Source organism: Schistocerca gregaria, chromosome 1, assembly GCF_023897955.1.
Source record: "Schistocerca gregaria isolate iqSchGreg1 chromosome 1, iqSchGreg1.2, whole genome shotgun sequence".
Taxonomy (NCBI): Eukaryota; Metazoa; Arthropoda; class Insecta; order Orthoptera; family Acrididae; genus Schistocerca; species Schistocerca gregaria.
The window spans coordinates 1,161,787,462-1,161,812,482 of record NC_064920.1 but is presented as its reverse complement, the minus strand read 5'-3'; the positions used below and the strand labels follow the sequence as shown (position 1 = coordinate 1,161,812,482).

General features: G+C 42.3%; 1 protein-coding gene across 1 annotated transcript in view; it reads right to left on the bottom strand.

Annotated features, from left to right (window-relative positions):
- The window catches only part of LOC126316749 (lachesin-like), a 607,630-nt gene that overhangs the window by 93,545 nt on the left and 489,064 nt on the right, over window positions 1-25,021 (bottom strand). Inside the window, exon 7 of the mRNA XM_049992876.1 lies at window positions 20,875-20,937. Coding sequence (XP_049848833.1) covers window positions 20,875-20,937 — 63 coding nt within the window. The remainder of the gene's footprint in view (window positions 1-20,874; window positions 20,938-25,021) is intronic.

Below are 25,021 nucleotides of genomic sequence, written 5' to 3'. Positions count from 1 at the left end.
ACAGACAACATGAAATGGTATTGGGCTAATGCACAATCGAAGAGATCGTGAACGCCTGGTAACTTATCAGTTTCATCAGTTTTAGGTTACCGTCAGTCACTCACGGGGAAAACAGTGAGTAGTTAGACAGTGCCACTCCCGTGTAACATTCCGCTACAGGTTATAAAAACTAATTGTGTAATGGCTACTTGCACAACTATTTAGTAAATAATCGAACTACTGTGAATATCAATAAGTAGAATGACAAATCCATGGTTTTTGTAGATACCATACATACCTTTTAAATATTTAACCACGTTGCTAGTTTGCCTCATTTACGGTAGGGGTCAATGTCGCCAGGTTGACTGTGGAATTTTGGGCGCTTTTTCATACACACAATGACTAAATAGATGAATTCAGTCTTGTCTTGCGATCAGGGTTGTTGAAAACCTGGGTTGCTTTCGTTGGGCACAGAGAAAGCACAACTTACAACTTTCCATTGATCAATCATGCGGCGTCAAATTTTCTGTGGGGCTAGCAAACTTCGTGAAAGAAACATTACCTGTGTTGCCGCAGACAACTGGTTATGACTCCCTCCAAGGAACTAGAGTTGTTTAAGTTTGATCAGGGAGGGTTGGCAGGAGATACAGGGCATTGCTTTCTGGAGCTCTGCAGAAGTGTAAATCAGAGGACAATGTGAATAATGTGCGCGAATGTTTGGATACTTAACACAGTTATGTATTCAGATGATACTAGAGACTTTTAGGATATACAAAATAACATCGTAATGGAACACTTTGATCTGTACTTCCTCCAAACAGGTTTACAGTATTAACTGAACGTAAGGTAGGCTCCATTGTGATTTGTAATTGAGGGGCAGAAAATCAACAAATCGACTTTTGTAAAAGTGATCAAAAGACTGATGCAAAAGTCAACATGGCCAGAAAAACATTACTGCCAAAATTTGGCTGTTGTACCATTACAACACAACAAAGTCACCTGCCTGCCAGTCCACTTATTTCGAGAATAAACGCGTGGAAACTTTACACAACTCTCCCCTCGAAATCGCTCTTTTTGCACCTTGCCAAATTCCTTTTATTTTCACGAAAAAGAGATGAGCTGAATAAACACCGCACTGATACGATGGACAACACTGAAGTCTCTTACACAAATGGCTTACTTGATGGGCAGGAAAAGATTCACAGGGTGCCTACGAGGTTTAGAAACAGCACTCGCCAAAGTTTGTCAATACTGCGTTCTAAGAACTTCAGTCAGTTGCAATGATATGTGTAAGTAATTAAAAAAAAAACACTCCGGCTGCAGACCACAAGTGGCGCATCGAGACCATCCGACCGCCGTGTCATTCTCAGAGGAGGATGTGGATAGGAGGGGCGTGAGGTCAGCACACCGCTCTCCCGGTCTTTATGATGGTATTCTTGACCGAAGCTGCTACTATTCGGTCCAGTAGCTCCTCAATTGGTATCACGAGGCTGAGGGCACCCAGAAAAATGGCAACAGAGCATGGCGGCCTGGATCCAAGTGCCGATCACGCCCTACAGCGCTTACCTTCGGTGATCTCACGGGAACCGGTGTATCCATTGAGGCAAGGCTGTTGCCCATGTGCAAGGAATAAGTTATACAAATTCTGTGGAATCACTTTCAGACAGAAATTGTACTGAAGGCAGCAATAATTTACTTTCTTTCTGACGAATGGAGAACATTAGTTCCAGATCTTTGATCGAATGCTCTAGCCCATTAATAAGTTAGTCAATGCTGTCCGTTCTAGTTGTGCCTTGAACGGAGTCCCTCAAATTTCCTCCGAATTCCCATATGGTGAACTTGAGGTAGGAGCTTCAGTAGACTTATATAGATGTGTTCCGATTCCAAATCTTATATCACACTCTGTTAAGCAAGCCACTGCTGAAAACCCATAAATATTTTCCATGGGCCAAAAGTGTGCTGCTGTCACGAAAAGATATCCAAGGCTTTCATATCACACCCACGTAATTTAACTACCGCCAAAATATAAGTACACCATTTGGTGTGAATCCTTCAGGAAAAGGCATGTCAGTCTTGATCACCTGCAGAAGATGTGAAATTTCTGTAATACAAAAAATATGGACAGGAATGGGGGAAAGAGATACAGTAGAAGAAGAATGGGTAGCTTTGAGAGATAAAGTAGTGAAGGCAGCAGAGGACCTAGTAGATAAAAAGACGAGGGCTAGTAGAAATCCTTGGGTAACACAAGCAATATTGAATTTAATTGATGAAAGGAGAAAACATAAAAATGCAGTAAATGAAGCAGGTGAAAACGAGTACAAACGTAACAAAAATTAGATCGACAGGAAGTGCAAAATAGCTAAGCAGGGATGGCTAGAGGACAAATGTAACGGGTAAGATAGATACTGCCTACAGCAAAATTAGAGAGACCTTTGGAGAAAAGAGAACCACTTGTATGAATATCAAGAGCTCAGATGGAAACCCAGTTCCAAGCAAAGAAGGGAAAACAAAGCTGGAGGGAGTATATAGAGGGTCTATACAAGGGCGATGTACTTTAGGACAATATTATGGAAATGGAAGAGGATTTAGACGTAGATGAAATGGGAGATACGATACTGCGTGAAGAGTATGACATACCACTGAAAGACCTGAGTCGAAACAAGGCCCCGGGAGTAGACAACAATCCATTAGAACTAGTGATAACCTTGGGAGAGCCAGTCCTGACAAAACTCTACCTTCTGGTGAGCAAGATGTATGAGACAGGCGATATACCCTAAGACTTCAAGAAAAATATAATAATTCAAATCCCAAAGAAAGCAGGTGCTGACAGATGTGAAAATTACCTAACAAACAGTTTAATAAGTCACGGATGCAAAATACTAACGCGAAATCTCTACAGAAGAATGGAAAAACTGGTAGAAGCCGACCTCGGGGAAGATCAGTTTGGATTCCGAAGAAACAATGGAACACGTGAGGCAAGACTGACGCTACGACTTATCTTAGAAGGTAGATTAAGGAAAGGCAAACCTACGTTTCTAGCATTTGTAGACTTAGAGAAAGCTTATGACAATGTTGACTGGAATACTATCTTTAAATTCTATTGTTGGCGGACGTAAAATACAGGAAGCGAAAGGCTTTTTTCAATTTGTACAGAAACCAGATGGCAGTTATAAGAGTCGAGGGGCATGAAAGAGAAGCAGTGGTTGGGAAGGGAGTGAGACAGGGTTGTAGCCTCTCCCCGATGTCATTCAATCTGTATATTGAGCAAGCAGTGAAGGAAAAAAAAATCGGAGTAGGTATTAAAATCCATGGAGAGGAAATAAAAACTTTGAGGCTCGCCGATGTCATTGTAATTTTGTCAGAGACAGAAAAGTACTTGGAAGAGCAGTTGAACGGAATGGACAGTGTCATGAAAGGAGGGTATAAGATGAACATCAACAAAAGAAAAACGAAGATAATGGAATATAGTTGAATTAAGTCGGGTGATACTGAGGGAATTAGATTAGGAAATGAGACACTTAAAGTAGTAAAGAGTTTTGCTATTTGGGGAGCAAAATAACTGATGATGGTCGAAGTAGAGAGGATATAAAATGTACACTGGCAATGGCAGGAAATCGTTTCTGAAGAAGACAAATTTGTTAAAATCAAGTATACATTCAAGTGTCAGGAAATCGTTTCTGAAAGTATTTGTATGGAGCGTAGCCATGTATGGAATTGAAACATGGACGATAAATAGTTTGGACAAGAAGAGAATAGAAGCTTTTGAAATGTGGTGCTACAGAAGAATGCCGAGGATTAGATGGGTAGACCACATATCTAATAATGAGGTACTGAATAGGATTGGGGAGAAGAGGAGTTTGTGGCACAACTTGACTAGTAGAAGAGATCGGTTCGTAGGACATGTTCTGAGGCGTCAAGGGATCACCAATTCAGTATTGTAGGGCAACGTGGTGGGTAAAAATAGTAGAGGGAGACCAAGAGATGAATACACTAAGCAGATTCAGAAGGATGTAGGTTGCAGTAGGTACTGGGATATGAAGAAGCTTGCACAGGATAGAGTAGCGTGAAGAGCTGCATCATCAAACCAGTCTCAGGACTGAAGACCACAACAACAACATCGATGTCGTTAACACAAAAGCAATCTGCATACACCCAGTGGCGGACACATATGGGAAGCGCTCCAAGCAACCCCCCCCCCCCCTCCTTCGTCAGCCCGCACGCTATTCGTTCGTGTCTGTCATCAGTCGAGTTATCGAGTAGTTGTACTTTCCTATGTACCACGCGCGTCCGCGTCATTGTATTTCATACGTTTCTGCCTGGCACGTAAATTGCTAACACATACCTACGGGAAAAGCTGCGGCCATCTAGCGATCTCGATACGTTATGAGGGAGGATCGACTTAATGGGTTAGCTATGTTGAACACTCACCCTGACGTTGATTGTCCTAGAGACGATGTAATTATCCAATTTGCCAGGAAGAATAGGAGCGTAGAATTTATCATTTAAGGAAGAGGACCATAACTGTAACATTTCTATAAATCATAAAGATGCCATTGTCTTGTATATGCCTATAATAAGTTTAAATAAAAATTTCTTGGACTTTGCATGTGACTTGATTATTTTTTAATATGGTAAAAGTAAAGGTAGCTCAAGATATCTTTTGCGCCCCCTTCTTGAGGTTTTTCTGCATGCGCCACTGAGTACACCAAAGTAGAAACATGAGACTACTTTTTTTTTTGTAAGACTATATTAAGCGAGGCATATGTCACCTATAAAATAGTTATCGTGGTTAAAATGACGCTTATACAAAATGTCCTTATGAACTTCAACGCATGTTGTTCCTTACCAAATATATAATCTTCCTTACGCCCGTCATATATGATGTTTAGTCAGTTCTCTGTGCTAACGTATTCCAATAGACGAGAGATATTCGTGCTGAACAGAAGGATCCCGGTAAACTGTTAATCATAGTGTGTTTGCATAAGTTATATATTTTAGTTGATATTTTTGTGGACATGGATCGTTTCATTACACCTAGTGTGTGTGCGTCAGGGTGGGTGGGTAGGTGTGTCTGTGTGTGGGTGTGGGGGGGGGGGGGGAGGGGTGTATGTGTGTGTATGTAATGACCTTATGGCCGCTCAATGGCGAGGATATCAGCGCCATTCCACTTCGTATCTGGAGCCATACGCCACGTGGAGTGGCCGTACGGCTTGAGGCCCCATATCACGAACTGTGCGGCCCCTCCCGCCGGAGGTTAGAGTCATCCCTCAGGCGTGGGTGTGAGTGTTGTTCTTAGCATAAGTTAGTTTAAGTAGAGCGTAAGTCAGTTTGGGCCCTTAGGAATTCACATATTTTTGGTTCAAAAATGGTTCAAATGGCTCTGAGCACTATGGGACTCAACTTCTAAGGTCACTAGTCCCCTAGAACTTAGAACTAGTTAAACCTAACTAACCTAAGGACATCACATATATACATACCCGAGGCAGGATTCGAACCTGCGACGGTAGCGGTCTCGCGGTTTCAGGCTGCAGCGCCTACAACCGCACGGCCACTTCGGCCGACCACATTTTTGGAGCCATACATTAACACTGGGGTACGCTAACCGTTAGGGGTGTCTACATCCTACAACATGTGGTCAAAACAAAAGAAATGTGAACGCGGAAATGAGCGTACGTGCATCTAACTAGATCCCTCTGCTTCTCAAAATAAATAAATAAATAAATAAATAAATAAAATCTAAAAATGCATGAGGTTTTTTATAGACAAAATAAATACCTTATACATGGTATTCGACACTATCTACTTTGTATTTCTAGCCGTTTTGTTCATAAAAGAATTCCTTCATTCAGTTTTCGCTATACGTAATCTTTAATTTCGAAAGTAAGTTTAAAAGGTATACTATTTGTGTTTTAAAAGACTTCTTATTAGACGTGGATAAGCTCAGTAACTGAACTATATGGTCCTTCTTCGGCCTTTTTAATACAGCTTTAAATGATTGACTAAAAATGCTTGCTTACTTCTCTGTTATTGTTCTGTTTATACTAACCCAGTCTCTACCCAACAGCACATCAACAGTTTATCATATGGTTTCGCTAGTGTTTTACATGAGTGATGTACTTTTTTATTCGTTTGGTACGCTATCATTGTGTTTTAAAATTTTCTGTTTTCGATAAAATTATTTAGTGCCATTTCATTTATTTTTACAAATTATTGGTCTGATTGTGGTCTAAATCGGTGGAAACCGGTAATTTCTGTAGAACTTTTGTGTCACTGCGCTGATGAATAATTTTTTATTGAAGAATGCTGTAATCGAGATTTACGAGATTTTTATCGGTTAATCGCGACACAAACCATCAGTATGACACATGAACTCCGCCATTTGTTATGTAACGGCTGTAGAAAAATTTCACAATTTGCAAAATCAGCTTTAACTATTGAGATCGGCCTGATAACTTCCTTATTCCCAAGTTCCAACAGTCCAGAAGTGTAACATCTGGAAATCTAAATGTCACATCAATATTGTGCATGATCAGCCTCTCTTCATCCAGCTACTATGATTTCCACACACCACAGTATATACCACATTACTCCAACAATTTTCGAAACTTGGTTAACAAAAAATATAAAGGTGAAGATCGTCGTTTCAATGCTTCACTTGTTCCACATAGTCTCCCTCCATCTCTCAACACACGGAAGTTTCATACAACCATGTGAAACTCTCAGAGAGGTCATTCTTTGGGATGTTGTTCCACGCGCCCGTCACATTGGTTTGCACGTCGGTTATTTCACCCGAGCGTTGACCCTTTTAATTTCTGCACTTTATCGTTTAGTGGTACGTTCGTCTTGATAACTCCATTTATTGATAACCGTGATTACTTTTTCAGGGAAGGAATTGTCTGTGTCAGGCATTTCAAACAATTTTTGGCAGGCGTCCACGCGGCACTACTTTTGTTGGGGAGTCGGGTGTGCGAGAAAAACTTCCCACACACTTTTCTCTTCTTCAAGACACTCTGGAGAAGAACAACTTTAGAGACGTTCCTCCACTTCGATTTGTGAGACAACGCTGACATTATACGTTCTCACGTTCGCTATTTACCACTACCTGCTTTCTATTTACCTACCGAAGGCGCATATGTCGTTTACAATTGTTAGTTCAAGCTGCGACCCTAGTTACTGCGCTGACGATGGTTTTAACTGATAACCTCAAACCAGGAACTCTTCGGCCGGATGTTGTTCTTATTTTTCCTCCAAATTACCCAAAATCTAAGAAATTATTTCGAATTTGTTAGTTTAAATTTTAGGAAAAGTCAGATTTTACTACACAACAAACTTTTGGCTGTGCTAGTTGTACAATACTACCAGCTGAAAAACATGGAGCAGATGACTCATTACGGTGGCCGTGCGGTTCTAGGAGCTTCAGTCCGGAACCGCACGACTGCTACGGTCGCAGGCTCGAATCCTGCCGCGGGCATGAATGTATGTGATGTCCTCAGGTTAGTTATATTTAAGTACTTCTAGGGGACTGATGACCTCAGATGTTAGGTCCCATAGTGCTCAGAGCCATTTGAACTACTTTGACTCATTGCATTCCTCAACACCTACACAAAAATAGTCTACAAGTAATACACGATGAACTGGTGTTGAGGGCCATTAGGAACAACATTTTTGTCTCTTATCTTAAACCTTTCCTTTCTTAATGAAATTCTTTTCGTGAATAATCGTGATGTTACTGATGATCAACTTCAAATTACTGGTGCTAAAGTTGTCGCCAGAGCCGCAGTACGAATTACATATCGAAGAAGATATAGCTGAGAATGTAAACTGACATTCGGACCACAGATACAGTTTTATTTCGCACTCGCCCTCCTGCGTATACTCATCCGCATCCATAGTGCTACTCGCTCCACCAAGTGATAAATCTCCATAGCGCTGGCTATCCTCTAGGGTAGTAGCTTGACAACAAAGTGTGTAAGTTTTAATACTGGCAGCAACGGTCACATTTTACTTTATATGAAGAGACCGTTTTCATTGCTGTACTTTTTTACCCGCTGTGATGAATGCTCTAAAGCTAGTGCCTCTTGTTAGTGTGGTCTTTACTGTGAAGGCTGGTTTGATGCAGCTCTCGAGACTACTCTAGCCTGTGCAAGTCTCTTCATCTGTGAATAACTACTGTAACCCGTATCAGTCTCAATCGGCTACCTCCTTATCTCACTCGTCTTTTGTCTCCTTCTGTAGCTCCCACCCCCACCCTCTTCCCTCCAATATCAAAGTATCGATTCCCTGCTGTCTTAGAATGTGTCCTATCAGCTGATTCCTTCTTCCGTTATGTTATGCACAAATTACTTTTCTTCCCTTACCCATTCGGACTCTCTCATTAGACACGCAATCCACCCATCTAATCCTTAGCGTTACCGTGTGGCACCACTTTTCAAAAACTATGTTCCTCTTGTCTGAACCGCTTATCGCCCACGTTTCACTTCCTTACGAGCTACACTCCGCCTTCAGAAAAGATTTAATGACATTTAGGAGCAGTATATTTTCCATTTTATCTCCTCTCTACTTCAGCCATCAGCAGTTGTTTCACTGCCCAAACAACAAGTCTACTACTTCTATTGTCTCATTTCTTGATTTAATTCCCTCAGCATTCGACTACATTCCATATCTATTTTTTTAATGGTTACCTTACAGTCTCCTTTCCAACATTTTCCATTCCGTTCAACTGTGCTTCCAAGTCTTTTCTGTCTCTGACTGAATTAAAATGTCATCGGCAACCCACAAAGCTTCTATTTCATCTATCTGATTTTTAATTACCTTTCCAAATTTCTCCTTTGTTTCTTGCACAACTTTCGTTATGTACAGATTGAATAACATTGGGAGAAAGCTACAACACTATCTCCCTCCCTCCTCATAAACTCCCTCCCTTTCATACCTTTCGACACGTACAAGTGCTGTATGGTTTGTAAACAATTTGTAAATAGCCTTCCATCCCTTCTTTTTACCTCTGCTACCTTTATAAATTCATAGAGCGTATTGCGGTTAACATTGCCAAAAGCTGTCTCCAAACCAACAAATGCTATAAACGTAAATTACCCTTTTCTTAACATGTCTTCTAAGATTAGTATAGGGTTAGTATTGCCTCCTCTGTTCCAAAATTTCACTGGAACTAAAACTGATCTTTCCTAAAGTCGGTTTCAACAGGTTTTCCGTTCTTTTGTAAATAATACGTGTTTTTCAAGCATGACTTATTAAATTGGTAGTTCGGCAGTAATCACACCTACCAGCACCTGCTTTCTATGGAACTGGAATTATTACAGTCTTCTTAAAGTGTGAAAGTATTTCGCTTGTCTCAGATATATTGCATATTGGGCGCGATAGTTTAGTCACAGCTGTCTCTCCCGTCGATATCAGTAGTTCTGAGCGATGCCGTATTCTCTAGAGGCCTTGTTCCGGGTTAGGTCATTCAGTGCACTGTCACATTTCTCTTGGAATCTCTCATTTCATTTCCACTTCATTGCCTTCCTATAGTACTGACATCAAGTTCTTTTGCATTATACATCCTCTACAGACATACCGTGTGCGAGCCATATCTGAACCCGCGCATGTTGTATCAACAGTGGCTGCGCTGTGGGAACGTCTTTGCCTGGTGGCTGGGTAACTTCTGGACGTATTTCTGCGAGGGGGCTGTGATCATTGGGAAAAGCAGCAGCCTGACCTCTCAATAGTTGGTACTGAGATGCTTATCTGCATTGGAGCCACTAGCTACTCAACAGTCTGAAGGATGTGAACCAGGTCTGGAATCTCTTTTCACCTGGAAGCTATTGGAATCCTTATCTTTCAGCATCTATCACTGTCATTGTGCAGCGATATGAACTTGTTAAACAGGTCTCCTGAGCGACTGATATCCTGGTTATGTCGCCCCTTGCAAGTTTGTTTTCTGTTATTTTGGTACAACTGTGAGAGCGTGCATTTATCAGTCAATTATATTAAACTGTTTGTGACCGCGAATTACTACGTGAGTGTGTTATTTGCTGAATTTTCTTTGCAACGTGAGCGTTTGCCGTACTTATTGAAGGTGCGTAGCTTATTGCTGCTCAAGAAAGCTTGGCGTGTTATGTTCTTATTGTTTTAGTAAGCTGCGGTCTTAAAAAATTCTTTTAAAACTTCCTTGCCGGTTTGTATTTTGTGTCCCTGTCTGTGCTGTCATGCTGATTTTTGCATGTGTGCCTGTGTCGGTAGGAACTTTGTTAATACACGTTAATGAGACCACCAGGTAAAGGCCTGCATAACCACCTTTTGCAGCACGGAGCAGTGCCAGATGTGCTGGAAAAGGGTCAGTGAGCTTCTTGGCGGTACCGGCATGGATGCCGACTGATTGCCGTGGAGACATGTGCTAGATTCCTCTGTTACAAATCCATATCGCGAACACCCGATCGAGGTGGTCTCGAAGACTCTCGATTCTTCTAAAAACCTATGAGTACGATAAGCTTATCCTTTTGCTCTTTAAATCACGCGCCTACATTCCGACATGTTTCACACATTGCATGGTCCTGCTGGAAGATATTATTGCGTTGAGAATGGTTCAAATGCCTCTAAGAACTATGAGACTTAACATCTGAGGTCATCAGTCCCCTATACTTAAAACTACTTAAACCTAACAAAACTAAGGACATCACACACATCCCTGCCCGAGGCAAGATTCGAACCTGCTACCGTAGCAGGCGCGCGGTTCCGGACTGAGAGAACTAGAACTGCTCGGCCACAGCGGCCGGCTCGCGTTGCGGAAAAACAACATATATGTAGTGGTAGTATTGGCCCCCGAGAATAGATGCGTCCTTGTGTTGATCCACTTACTGTGACTTTCAGAATAACGAGATCACCCAGGAAACGCCACGAAAACATTCCTCACGCAATAACAATTCCACCTACTGCCTCTCAGACGTTTCACGCGGTGCACGTCAACGGCTGTCTGTCCAGTGGAGCATAAAACGTACTTCATTTGAAAAGGCCATGTATTGCTTCTGACTTCCAGTTGTAGTATTGGTGTGAAAGTTCCAGTCTTCATCGCCAATGCGGTTGTTGCGGGGAAACTGTTGGTAGCCCCTCGGCTCATCGGGGCCGTCAGTTAAGCAACAGTTGCCCATCGGTTAATCAACAGTTGCACGTCAATTCGCCTGTAGGCACCTCTGCGGCCGTCTTTTGCGTATGCGTACGTTTGTGTGAATTCGTAAGCGACCAAACTGCTGACATCATTGGTCCCTAGACTTGCACACTACTTAAACTAACTTATGCTAAGAACAAAATACACAAGCGCGCGCACACACACACACTCAAGCCGGAGGGAGGACTCGAACATCTGGCGGGACGGACCGCGCAATCCGTGACATGGCGCCTCTAACCGCGCGGTCATTCAGCCCTATCATCTATTGCCGGTGCTGCACCACATTTACCTTGGCGGCGGTTTTGGATAGCGCCATTTTGCCATGCATAATATACTTCAACCATGGCGGAAAGTTTACAAAATAAGCCGTTTCGGAAACACTTCCACCGTTGTCCCAAAACCCGTGCCCATTTTAACGTCAGACAAATTTCTCTCTTTCCTCATTACGACCAACTACTGCAAAGTTTTCCGCGTTCACCCGACACGCCCTATATTCCCTCCACTGCTAGTGCTACCACCGGCCACCTGTGAATGATTATTGAGCGTCGACATTGAACATAGGCGGTGGGCTCCGTGACTGGACCCAGTAATTTCGCCTGTTCATGGGAGCAAGGGATTATTATCACTATTATTGTTATTGTACATACATGTTAAAAAAGGCCGGAAGGGGGGCTGACTGTATAGTCCTACGTGTCCGCCCCCCCCCCCCCCATCAAGCTCGTCAGTTAACAATATAATTAAAGACAAAGAGCCTTCTTGATGTACTACTTCTGAATGCAGCGGCTAACAGAGTTATACTTCTTCTTTTACTAAAGAAAGTCGCCGTATACACACATCAAAAGAAGTTCATCACCTCGGTTCCGAGAGTTCCGGAACCTGTACAGAAAATTGGAACAGTGATCAACATAAACATCATTTCCGCAATTTTAATAGCTCATGAAAACCACACATTGCACGTTGTTTCACCACACAGCGAGACCTTCAGAGGTGTTGGTCCAGATGGCTCTACACACCCGTATCACTATTACACAGTACCACGTCTTCTTGCATTGATGAATGCCTGTATTCATCATGGAATACAATTCACAAGTTCATCACGACATTGTTGGTCAGGATTGTACCTCTCTTCAATGGCGATACGGCATAGATCCCTCAGAGTGGTTGGTGGGTCACGTCGTTCATAAACAGCTCTTTTCAATCTATCCCAGGCTTCATGTGTGAAGATCATGCTGGTCACTCTAATCGAGCGACGTCGCTATCCTGAAGGAAGTTGTTCACAAGATATGCACGATGGGGGAGGCGAATTGTCGTCCATGAAGACGAATGCCTCGCCAGTATGTTGCCGATATGGTTGCACTATCGGTCGGAGGATGCCATTCACGTATTCCATAGTCCTTACGGCACCTTCCATGACCACCATGACCACATAGAGCCACCCCAAAACAGCAGGGAACCTCCACCTTGGTGTACTCGCTGGGCAGTGTTTCTAAGGCGTTCAGCCCGAATGGGTTGCCTCCAAACACGTCACCGACGATTCTCTGGTTGAAAGCATATACGACACTCAGCGTTGAAGAGAGCATGACCCAAGGGCGGCCTCAGCGATGCATGTCATCGACAGTTCCTCTCTCTCTGTATCTCCTCCATGTCCGAACATTATCGCTTTGGTTCACTTCGAGACTCCTGGACACTTACCTTGTTGAGAGCCCTGCCTGGCACACAGTAAAAATGCGGACGCAATCGAACCGCGGTACTGTCCGTCTAGGCATGGTTGAACTACAGGCAAGACGAGCCGTGTACCTCCGTCCTGGTGGAATGACTGGAACTGCTCAGCTCTCGGACCTCACCCGAGGCGCAGCTCATGCATGGTTCTTCACATCTTTGGGCCGGTTTAGTGATATCTCTGAACAGTCAAAGGGACTGTTTCTGCTATACAATATCCACAGTCAACGTCTATCTTCAGGAGTTCTGGGAAGCGAGGTAATGAAAAACTTTTTTTAATGTGAGAAAATTTGGGCACTTCTAGTCTAATTTTTTTTAACGCCTGGGGCGCATTTTCGGTGAGCTGGATCCTTTGTGATGCTGCCTCCATTTTCTGTTCTCATCTATTGACCTGCCTCCCTCTGCTGTCCCAGTGGACGAAAGTTAATTTAAGGGCTTTGTATTTTCAGTCTCCAGCCGTTCAACGAAAGTAACTGTTAACCTGTTTTAAATTGATTATCAAGTACTTTTTTTTAAACTTATTTGCTTATTATTGCGAGGAGTTTTATCTGATTTGTTAATGTGATGCCACAAGCCGTTTTACTTAAATATTTAGACCGTAAGATCCCCTTAGTTATATGTATTTGCTACTGCATTTTGCGTATTATTGCTCTAAGGCACTCGTTCAAAGTTTAATTGTACGTTGATGACTGTTACTTTCGGAGCTAGTGTTGGTGAGATCGTGACGCGGTTTTCAATTTGTAACTTGTAACTGGCTGTTGTCGGCGAAGTCTGACTCAATTTTTTTTCTTATTTTCAGTGGGCCTCACCTATATTCTAGTATAATATTTATTTATGAATTTTTAATTATTTATTCTTTTTCCAGTAGGCTTCAGTCATTTTAAAAAAATGTATTTTTGTAATGTAGTTAAGTTGTTACTAACCTTGTCTTTGTCTGTGATCCTAAAGAACATTTCCACCTATTTTTCTAAATTACTTTCTGTGTGGAGAATGTGATATTCATTATTTACCCCTTCGAAGATGATTTCCCCAGAACCACAAGAAGTTCCGCATCGAATATTTACTGTTTGTAATTGATGACTCCTAATGTTAATAATTTGCAGTTAATGTTTTGTCGAAACAAGGCCCCGGGAGTAGACAACATTCCATTAGAACTACTGACAGCCTTGGGAGAGCCAGGCCTAACAAAAGTCTACCATCTGGTGAGCAAGATGTATGAGACAGGTGAAATACCCTCAGACTTCAAGAAGTATATAATAATTCCAGTACAAAAGAAAGCAGATGTTGACAGAGGTGAAAATTAGAGAACTATCAGTTTAATAAGTCACAGCTGTAAAATACTAACGCGAATTCTTTACAGACGAATGGAAAACCTGGTAGAAGCGACCTCGGGGAAGATCAGTTTGGATTTCGTAGAAACGTTGGAACACGTGAGGCAATACTGGCCCTACGACTTATGTTAGAAAAAGGTTACGGAAAGGCGAACCTACGTTTCTAGCATTTGTAGACTTGGAAAAAGCTTTTGACAATGTTGATCGGAATACTCTCTTTCAAATTCTAAACGTGGCATGGGTAAAATACAGGGAGCGAAAGGCTATTTACAATTTGTACAGAAACCAGATGGCATTTATAAGAGTCGATGGACATGAAAGGGAAGCAGTGGTTGGGAAGGGAGTGAGACAGGGTTGTAGCCTCTCCCCGCTGCTATTCAATCTGTATATTGAGCAAGCAGTAAAGGAAACAAAAGAAAAGTCCGGAGTAGGTATTAAAATCCGTGGAGAAGAAATAAAAACTTTGAGGTTTGCGATGACATTGTAATTATGTCAGAGACAGGACTTGGAAGAGCAGTTGAACGGAATGGACAGTGTCTTGAAAGGAGGATATAAGATGAACATCAACAAAAGCAAAACGAGGATAATGGAATGTAGTCGAATTAGGTCGGGTGATGCTGAGGGAATTAGATTAGGAAATGAGACACTTAAAATAGTAAAGGAGTTTTGCTATTTGGGGAGCAAAATAACTGATGATGGTCGAAGTAGAGAGGATATAAAATGTAGACTGGCAATGGGAAGGAAAGCGTTTCTGAAGAAGAGAAATTTGTTAACATCGAGTATTTAAGTGTCAGGAAGTCCTTTGTGAAGGGATTTGTATGGAGTGTAGCCATGTATGGAAGTGAAACATGGACGATAAATAGTTTAGACAAGAAGAGAATAGAAGCTTTTGAAATGTGGTGCTACAGAAGAATGCTGAAGGTTAGATGGGTAGATCACATTACTAATGAAGAAGTGTTGAACAGAATTGGGGAGAAGAGGAGTTTGTGGCAAAACTTGACTAGAAGAAGGGATCAGCAGATTCAGAAGGATGTAGGCTGCAGTAGGTACTGGGAGATGAAGAAGCTTGCACAGGATAGAGTAGCATGGAGAGCTGCATCAAACCAGTCCCAGTACTGAAAACCACCTCAATAACAACAACAATATTTTGTTTTGTTTTATCAGCGCAGCACCTTACCGATCAGTCTACCAGGTCCCTGCCGCCTCAGTTGCCTTCAGGTTTATTCCTCTTGTGTGTACCCTGTAGATCTTCCTTCCTCCTTTCAGTTTTCTCGTCAGTGGTTAGTACTGGCTTTCAGTTTGACCCCTTGATAATGACAAGGCGGCTTCTTTTTTCTCCAGAGACCCATTTAATTTTCCCGGAGGCGGTATCTATCTTTTCCCTAGTTATACTTGCTTCTGTAGGCTTACATTTGTTCTCTGGCCATTCCTGATCAGCTATTCTGCGCACCCTGTCAATCGCATTTTATAGACGTTTGTATTCCATTTCGCCTCCCTCTTTTCCTACATTTTTTTTATATTTTCTCCTTTCATCGACTAATCTCCTGTGATATACAAGGATTTCTACTAACTCTTGTCTTTTTACCGATAGTCAGAATCCAAATCTGCCCGTGGCAATGTCTTACAGTTTAAAATCTGTTTCCAAATTCGCTGTCTTACCGTTACATAATCAATCTGAAATTGCTATGCCATGTAAACAATCTTCTTTTATGATTCTTAAAGCAAGTGTTGTCTATGACAGAATTATTCTCATCGCAAAATTCTCCCAGGTGGCTTTCGGTTACATTTTTCCCTCAGTCCACATTCTCCTACTGGTTGTCCGTCTCTTCCCCTTCCAGTTACCGAATTCCAGTCATCTTTCATAACGAAGCTCTCCTCTCCCTTAACTGTCTGAATATTATCTTTTATCTCATTCTTTTACTCGCTTCATCATCTGTGCAGCCATTACTTTTACTACGGTAGACGCTGACATTATGTCTGTCTTGGCCACGATAAAGCGTTTGCTATGCTACTAATTGCAGCTCACACAAATTCCTACTTCTTTATTCATTGTTACACCGACTCCTTCATTACTTCTACTTTATTGGGTGTTTGTAACATTTGTATCCACCTGTCCTGAAGTTCGGTTGATCTTGTCCTGGCGCTTCACTAATTCTTACTATATCTTACTTCAGTTCTATCCAGTTCTCTTCTCAAATTTTCTAACCTACCTACCCGATTAATGAATCTAAGATTCCATTCTCCGATCTATAGAATCTCGTTCTTGCTTTTCCTGACGGCGACATCCTGAGTAGTCTTCTTGTCCCCGGATATCCGAATGGGGGACTATTCTCACCTCAGGAATTCTTTACCCAAGAGAATGCCATCATCATGTAACCATACAGTAGAGCTGAATGTCCTCGGGAATAGTGGCAGCTGTAGTCTCCCCTTACTTTCAGCCGTTCGGAGTACCTGCAAAGTAAGGCCACGTTGGTTGATGTTACAAGAACAGATCAGTCAATCATTCAGACCGTTGCCTTCACAACTACTGAAAAGGCTATTGCCCCTCTTCAGGACCCACATGTTTGTCTGGCCCCTTCACAGATATCCCTCCACTGGGTGCCACCTACGGTACGGCTACCTCTATCGTTGAAGCATGCAAGCCACCCCATCTCAGCAATATCTGATGTTCATGTGGCAGTAGGTCCTGTTACCCCTTCAAAAATTCAAAATGTTATGCAAAACCGAGAATTCTACAGTTTATTTCGACAACAAGGTCACTGATCTGCTGTAAAGGTCAAAGCGAGCTCAATTCCATGTTATCTTCTTACGCATTTTAAACCGTTTGTCGTAACTCGATACATATATTTGCCTTTTAAACGACGATGTCTTGTGTCACTTTACAATGTTTTCTAATTATGATAACTCATCAAAAAGATACAGAATTCATGAGTACAGATCCACTAGTTAAATTGGCGCATCGATTTTCCTGACCTGGCGCCATTTTGATTGAGTTGTGAAAGGAAGCCAGTCTTTCTACGTGATTGATATTTGGTCGTTTATTCCAACTTAACTGTATGTCTTATATTATTTTCAATGTGTAATACTTTTTTATTGCCTATAAATCTACTTTTAACTGAACTGTCATGTGAAAGGAAGCCAATCTTTCTATGTATCTGAAATCTCACCCTTATTAAAATCTTAATTTTGTGTATTTTATGACTTATAAGTTATTTACTTTCATATTACTTAAAACCCCGTTAGCCGACTCCTTCGTTAGAATACTGCTGCGCGGGTTGGGATCCTTACCAGGTAGGACTGACGAAGTACATCGAAAAAGTTCAGAGAAGGGCAGCATGTTTTGTATTATCGCGAAATGTGGGAGAAAGTGTCACAGAAAGAATACAGGATTTGGGATGGACATCATTAAAAGAAAGGCGTTTTCGTTCCGACAGAGCCTTGTCACAAAATTCCAATCACCAACTTTCGCCTCCACATGCGAAAATATTCTGTTGACGCCGACCTACATGGGGAGAAACGATCATTATGATAAAATAAGGGAAGTTAGAGCTCGTATGGAAAGATATAGGTGTTTGCTCTTTCCGTGCGCTATACGAGATTGGAATAATAGAGAATTGTGAAGGTGCTTCGATGAACTCTCTAACAGGCACTTAAATGTGATTTGCAGGGTGTCCATGTAGATGTAGATGTAGCCTATTTCGTGAGAGTGTCCCCGAGAACGAAATTCTACATTCAGAAGAGAGCAGCATCGAGAGGAAACTATTAAAAATTATAAAGTATTGTACTCAGTCAGAGGAAGGGAATACTGTGGTTGATAACATTTGTACTGCAATTAGCCACCAGAGGTCAAAACTTGCATCGTACCATTAATAAAACAACAAAAGTGGAGAGTGTAGTGTTAGTTTATCTCTTCGTTCTGTTCAGTGTAACTTGTCTAATGCACGTTAAAGCACCTGCGTTGCCATTTCGATTGTCTGCTGTGGCTGTTCCAAATACGCATGCTTGACTGTATTCCAGTTACGTACAAAGGTGGATGTTTGAGAATGGGCGCGATGTCCAAAATTAGTCACCGTAGATAAATAAAAGATGGTTGCGTGCTAATTACGACTGAATTCCAACCATTTATTTCAGATTAGTGTTACTTATGTTGTGGAGCGTAAGTCAGTCAGTAAACAACATTCTATTATAATAATACCCAGTCACTGAGCTGAAAGACGGGAGATTGTCGGACAGCTTGAGGAAGGATGGATATTCTAAGTTTTTGCCACTTCTATTGCTGTCATCACGCTACGAAGGCTGTGTTCGTATTGCTCTCGGGTTTCCAGACGGTTTCAGACTTTTGCGAAACACAACAGCGTCCGTTGACATATTCAGGTGACACCTGCAGTGTGAGTACTTTGCTATAGCGCACCTCCTGTGGCTCCCCAATCCTCGTTCCACCCGGCGCATACCGATTCTGGTGGAGTGTTGTAGGGGGGGGGGGGGGGGGGAGGGGAGACACTATAGCCAAATGCTAGTCGCGAACTCCGGTCCCTCAGGGTTTCTGCTTCACCCGTGGGACACAGAAGAACTCACGGCCGATGTTGGAAATCGTTGGCTGAGCGCTGGGTTCGACGCTGTACTGCGATCTAAGCTACTGTCTCTAGTGATCGGCCCGTCGACCATTCGTATTTCAACAGTTTTCTTTACTTCACAATCCCTATAACGTACGGCCTGTTTCACGAGGCTGTTGAAATACGAGTGGCCGACAGACTGATCAACAAGAAGCTTCACTCTCAGTAAAAAGTGCGACATAGCGCTCAGTCGAATGAAGTAACAACTTTAGCAGAGAGCTAATTCCACTCCCGGTGGCTGCGTCATTAATACTGAGGGTCCGGAATTCGCGCCCAGCATTTTCCGATCGCCTCCACCCTTCACTCCACACGACGTGGCGAGCGGCCGAGTAGTCAAAGAAACGCTGGGGAGCCGTATGAATATGAAGGAGGCGCAATGCAGCAGAACATGTACCTCACGAAGTTGACGCCAAGGTAAGCTGTCGAATGTTTCGTAAGCGAATGCACCCGGCTCTGCACCCAAGAGAAATGGCAGCAGATGATTCGCCGGTAAAACTTTATATTGCAAATGTAAAACGGTGTTTAGAAATAGTGAGCATAGGGGGGAATTCATAACTTAAGAAAGGTTCAGAGCGACTCACAACAACAACTTGAACGTCGTCTCACACAGACGGTGTCATGGTCTATAGTGATGTAGTGCCATCACTGGCCATCTCACTGATCCTCCACTCGACGCCAGACTTCTTCCAGGACGATACTTGCTTTTGTGACGTTCCTCACCCAAATCCCCGCCGTTTCCTCAAAAACCAGCATAGTCGTTCAGATATGTTTACGTTGTCAGGCTGTACCGTCACCTAACAACGGGTGTCTGGTCGACTTTGTTCTGTTTCCGATCGGACGAAAACCGCTTACAGAATTGGGTCCATGATAATATACACATGAACATTTGACTATTCGTATGGTGATTAGGAGACGGCACTACTGTCACGATGTTCTGAAACCTGCCCTTTCCTTCATGGAGTGCATACAAAGAGAACTTAGTCGAATGTCCGGCCCATCCCAACCCAATTTGTGCTTGTGCCTCTAATAATACCGTTGTCGAGAGGATGCTAAAATCTAATTTTCCTTCTCTAATACTTCGACTAGGTCCCAGATGGTACATCTGTGTATTCTGTAGCTTTGCAATCTCTGGCGTCAGGTCAGCTGGAAATGGTGTTTCAAGCGAAACATATATGGACTTATTATCTCTATAATACAAAGGCACAATTAAATACTCCGTGTACGCAGGTAGGTGACTGGATGTAATGTGTAGTTCAAATGTGAAACATTTCTAAATAAAAAAATCTCAATCGTCTAAATACTGTATTATGTTGCCGTAACTGTCAGCTGCCCTTTCAATTTTCCTTCCGTTTTCATAAGACTTCCTCTGTAGAATCTTTTCATTGTCATTTAGTGTATACCTCGAATCCTTGAAGGAGTTATAAGTAATATATTTCACGAAGTTATTTCTCTGCGTCACAGAGAAGTTTTTATCATAATGAAAATGTTGCCCTTGAAACGTTAATTTTTCTACAACTTGGCGTGTTCGTAATTGTTGACTTGCCCTTCAAATGATTGCTCAAATCACGCGTCTATGTTGTGAGATTGCTTCAGCGCAGTTATCACGGGCCTTCACAAAAATTTCCAGATATGCAGGCCATGGATTTAACTTTTCACCGCTGTTGGTATACGATTAAAGCATGCGCGATGGTACCAAGACAAATAAGTATTCCATAATTCACGTTATTATCGGTGAGAGTATGATGTATTCTGTAAGCCTTCATATTAGCATAAAGATAGTAAGAGACATCTCACCAGAAGATGAAGGGTATGACATTTTCGAAACGGTGTGCGAAACTGCAACGTTACCACACGGCTGGAAACTCAAAGAGATTTCTATCAGCAAGGTTGATAGCTCTTAAGTTACCTTCATTTGTAAGTCAATACTTCTTAACTTCAGACTTACACCATCATGTAGGTGGTTCCAAAAGGCCACTCTCACCCCTGTGGACCTCTCCCTGTGATTAGAATGACATGAATACCCCTAAGACCCACAGCGATTGAATTACCTCTCGAGATGTGATTGTGTTCTTACCTGCTTTGGTGGTTCCACTGCGCACTTCCGTCGCCTTGGGCGGCGTTGAAGGCCGTGGAATTTCTGAAAATCAGGAGAAATACTACTTTAAGCGTATTTTCATACACTGCAGAAACCTAAAACAAGGGTACAGATTATCGCAGTATGTTTCCACTTTTCAGGTGGTTGAACGACCAGCTTCAGAAAAGACGTATAGTGAGTGGTGACCATTCACAGTACACAAATGCGTCGGAGACAGAAATTACACGTACGAGGGTGAGTCAAATGAAAAACTTAAATATTTTCTTAAATATCATTTACTCTGCAGAAGTGGTGCAAAGCTCTATCACTTTTTAACATACTCTCCCCGACGCTCAATCCAAGTCCTCCAGTGCTTACAAAGTGCATAAATTCCTTTAGAAAAAAATTCTTTTCCTAGTCCACGCAACCACTCATGCACCGCGTGGGGTACGTCTTCATCAGAACGGAACTTCTCTCCTCCCATTGCGTCTTTGAGTAGTACAAACAAATGGAAATCACTTGGGCCAAGGTCTGGTGAGTATTATGGATGAGGAAGACACTCAAAATGCAGGTCTGTGATTGTTGCAACTGTTGTACGGGCAGTGTGGGGCCTTGTATTGTCATGTTGCAAAAGCACACCTGCCGACAGCAATCCACATCACTTTGATTTGATTGCAGGCCGGAGATGATTTTTTAGGAGATCTGTCTGATGCGCTGGTGACAGTGGTCTCTCTAGGCATTTAAAGCTCCAAAATGACGCCTTTTTCGTCCTAAAAGAGAGTCAGCATGATCTTCCCTTCTTTGGTTTTGGTGATGAGGAATGCCGCCACTCCTTGCTCACTCTCTTCGTTCCCGGTTGGTGGAAGTGAACCCTGGTTTCGTACCCAGTAACGATTCTTGTAAGGAATCCATCACCTTCTTTTTCAACGAGCCGAAGAAGTTCTTCAAATGCTGCAATGTCATTCAGTGTCACTCGGCGGTTTTCCTTCACTATGGCTTCAACTGCTGCAATTTTCTGTGGAGTTACAACTCGTTGTTCCTGACCTAGACGAGGAGCGTCTTCCACTGAAGTCACACCATTTGCGAACTTCCTACTCCATTCGTAGAACTGCTTCATTAACAAACATGCGTCACCATATTCAACTTTCATTAGTCGATGAATTTCAATGCTTTTCACACCTTCACTACGCAGAAACCGAATAACAGAACGATGTTCCTTCCTGGTGCAAGTCGCGAGTGGGGCGGCCATTTTTATACTGATACGGCAATGGTATGTGTGCATCTGCACTATGCTACCAGCTACAGGCCATTGTGCACGCTGTTTGTAGCACGCTTACCAATTTACAGGATAAGGGTGTGAAATTTCGATTTGTAATTACAAATTTAAGCTTTTTATTTGACTCACCCTTTATGTGAAAATTACTCATTACTGTAGATGATTTTCGGAACTTCACTTGTCTGAACCAGTCGATTGAACAGTAAGAGAATTTATTAAACAATACTGCAACCTTCCAAAACTTTGTTTGAGAAACATTGTACTGTTGTTGGTTTGTGAGCTCTTGTAATAGCCGCTCGAAACCTGAAGCCTTTTTCACCGCCCCTGCATAACAAGCGCTGCGGCAAACAAATTGTCAGAGGCCATTAAAAATGTCAGTGCGGGCGTTCGATACTTGACGTCGTTACGAGGACCCTCCAAAGGTCATTTCACGCCTGCAATTAATGTGCCCACAAGATCTGCCGCTAAAGTCGCCCCCAGAGCGGCCAACCGGCAGAATGCCAGACTGCCTCCCGCTGATCGCCATCACTACGCTATCGTGGTGTAAGTAAGCGACGTGACGTTACTGGACAGTATTGTATACCTGCGGAATATAGGTTTGCCTCTCTCATTTTACTACTCAACTACAGGATGTGATCTAAATCACCTATTCGTCTCGTGTGACAGGTATCGCGACCAGCAACTCCTTTTGCGCAAAAAGCAAAGCGGCTGGAAACACTATTTTTCCTAGTATCAGAACCATCGCCGCATCAGAAAATACTTCTAGATTCGTTCTGGACGTTTTTTAATATATTGTCGTAGCTAGATGGTAGCTATAGAGAGGACTGCGTGCTTGAATCACAGTAATCTGAATAAGATAGCAGGCAAAATATACTGAAGATAAAAGTACATTTAGGACCGATATATGAATAAAATGTGGCACATTGTACTTCAAGCAGTTAAGTGAAAAACTTGTACCACAGCTAAAAGGAGATACACTGACCAGCCAAAACGTTGTCCACCTAGCGAAGATGTGGGCTGAGATAAGCGACTCTGACAAAGAACATATTATTGTAACGCAGAGCCTGTGAAAGAGTATCTCGAAAACGGTGAAGCTGGTCGAATGTTCACGTGCTACTGTCGTGAACATCTACATGTAGTGCCACATACCTCCACAAACTTACCAACAAACTGTCGGATCCCTGATACGTAGAACCAGTAATCTTTTTCGTTCCAAAAACGAACAAATAAGCTATTGAGCAGATAGTCATAATGTTTTGGCTCATCAGCGTATTTTAGCGGTGGAAGGTAATGTCAGCACGTCACAAATAAAACAACACACAATTAAAACAAACATGTTGTCCTGTATGTTATAATTGCGTGCCATTTTATTTGAGACACGTTGATGTTCCCTGCCACTTTTTCTTCCAATTTGATACAAGATCACTGTCTGACATTCAGTGCTGTAATAACAAAATATTGTTGTTGTTGTTGATGTGGTTTTCAGTACTGGGACTGGTTTGATGCAGCTCTCCATGCTACTCTATCCTGTGCAAGTTTCTTCATCTCCCAGTACCTACTGCAGCCTACATCCTTCTGAATCTGCTTAGTATATTCATCTCATGGTCTCCCTCTACGATTTTTCCCTCCACGCTGCCCCCCAGTACCAAATCGGTGATCCCTTCATGCCTCAGAACATGTCCTACCAACCGATCCCTTCTTCTAGTCAAGTTGTGCCACAAACTTCTCTTCTCCCCAATCCTATTCAATACCTCCTCATTACTTACGTGATCTACCCATCTAATCTTCAGCATTCTTCTGTAGCACCACATTTCGAAAGCTTCTATTCTCTTCTTGTCCAAACTATTTATCGTCCATGTTTCACTTCCATACATGGCTACACTCCAAACAAGTACTTTCAGAAACGACTTCCTGATACATAAATCTATATTCGATGTTAACAAATTTCTCTTCTTCAGAAGCGCTTTCCTTGCCATTGCCAGTCTACATTTTATATCCTCTCTACTTCGACCATCATCAGTTATTTTACTTCTTAAATAGCAAAACTCCTTTACTACGTTAAGTGTGTCATTTCCTAATCTAATTCCCTCAGCATCACCTGATTTAATTTGACTACATTCTATTATCCTCGTTTTGCTTTTGTTGATGTTCATCTTATATCCTCTTTTCAAGACAATGTCCATTCCGTTCAACTGCTCTTCCAAGTCCTTTGCCGTCTCTGACAGAATTACAATGTCATCGGCGAACCTCAAAGTTTTTACTTCTTCTCCATGAATTTTAATACCTACTCCAAATTTTTCTTTTGTTTCCTTTACTGCTTGCTCAATAAACAGATTGAATAACATCGGGGAGAGGCTACAACCCTGTCTCACTCCCTTCCCAACCACTGCTTCCCCTTCATGCCCCTCGACTCTAATAACTGCCATCTGGTTTCTGTACAAATTGTAAATAGCCTTTCTCTCCCTGTATTTCACCCCTGCCACCTTCAGAAATTGAAAGAGAGTATAACAGTCAACATTGTCAAAAGCTTTCTCTAAGTCTACAAATGCTAGAAACGTAGGTTTGCCTTTTCTTAATCTTTCTTCTAAGGTAAGTCGTAAGGTCAGTATTGCCTCACGTGTTCCAACATTTCTACGGAATCCAAACTGATCCTCCCCGAGGTCCGCATCTACCAGTTTTTCCATTCGTCTGTAAAGAATTCGCGTTAGTATTTTGCAGCTGTCTCTTATTAAACTGATAGTAAGGTAATTTTCACATCTGTCAGCACCTGCTTTCTTTGGGATTGGAATTATTATGTTCTTCTTGAAGTCTGAGGGTTTTTCACCGGTCTCATACATCTTGCTCACCAGATGGTAGAGTTTTGTCATGACT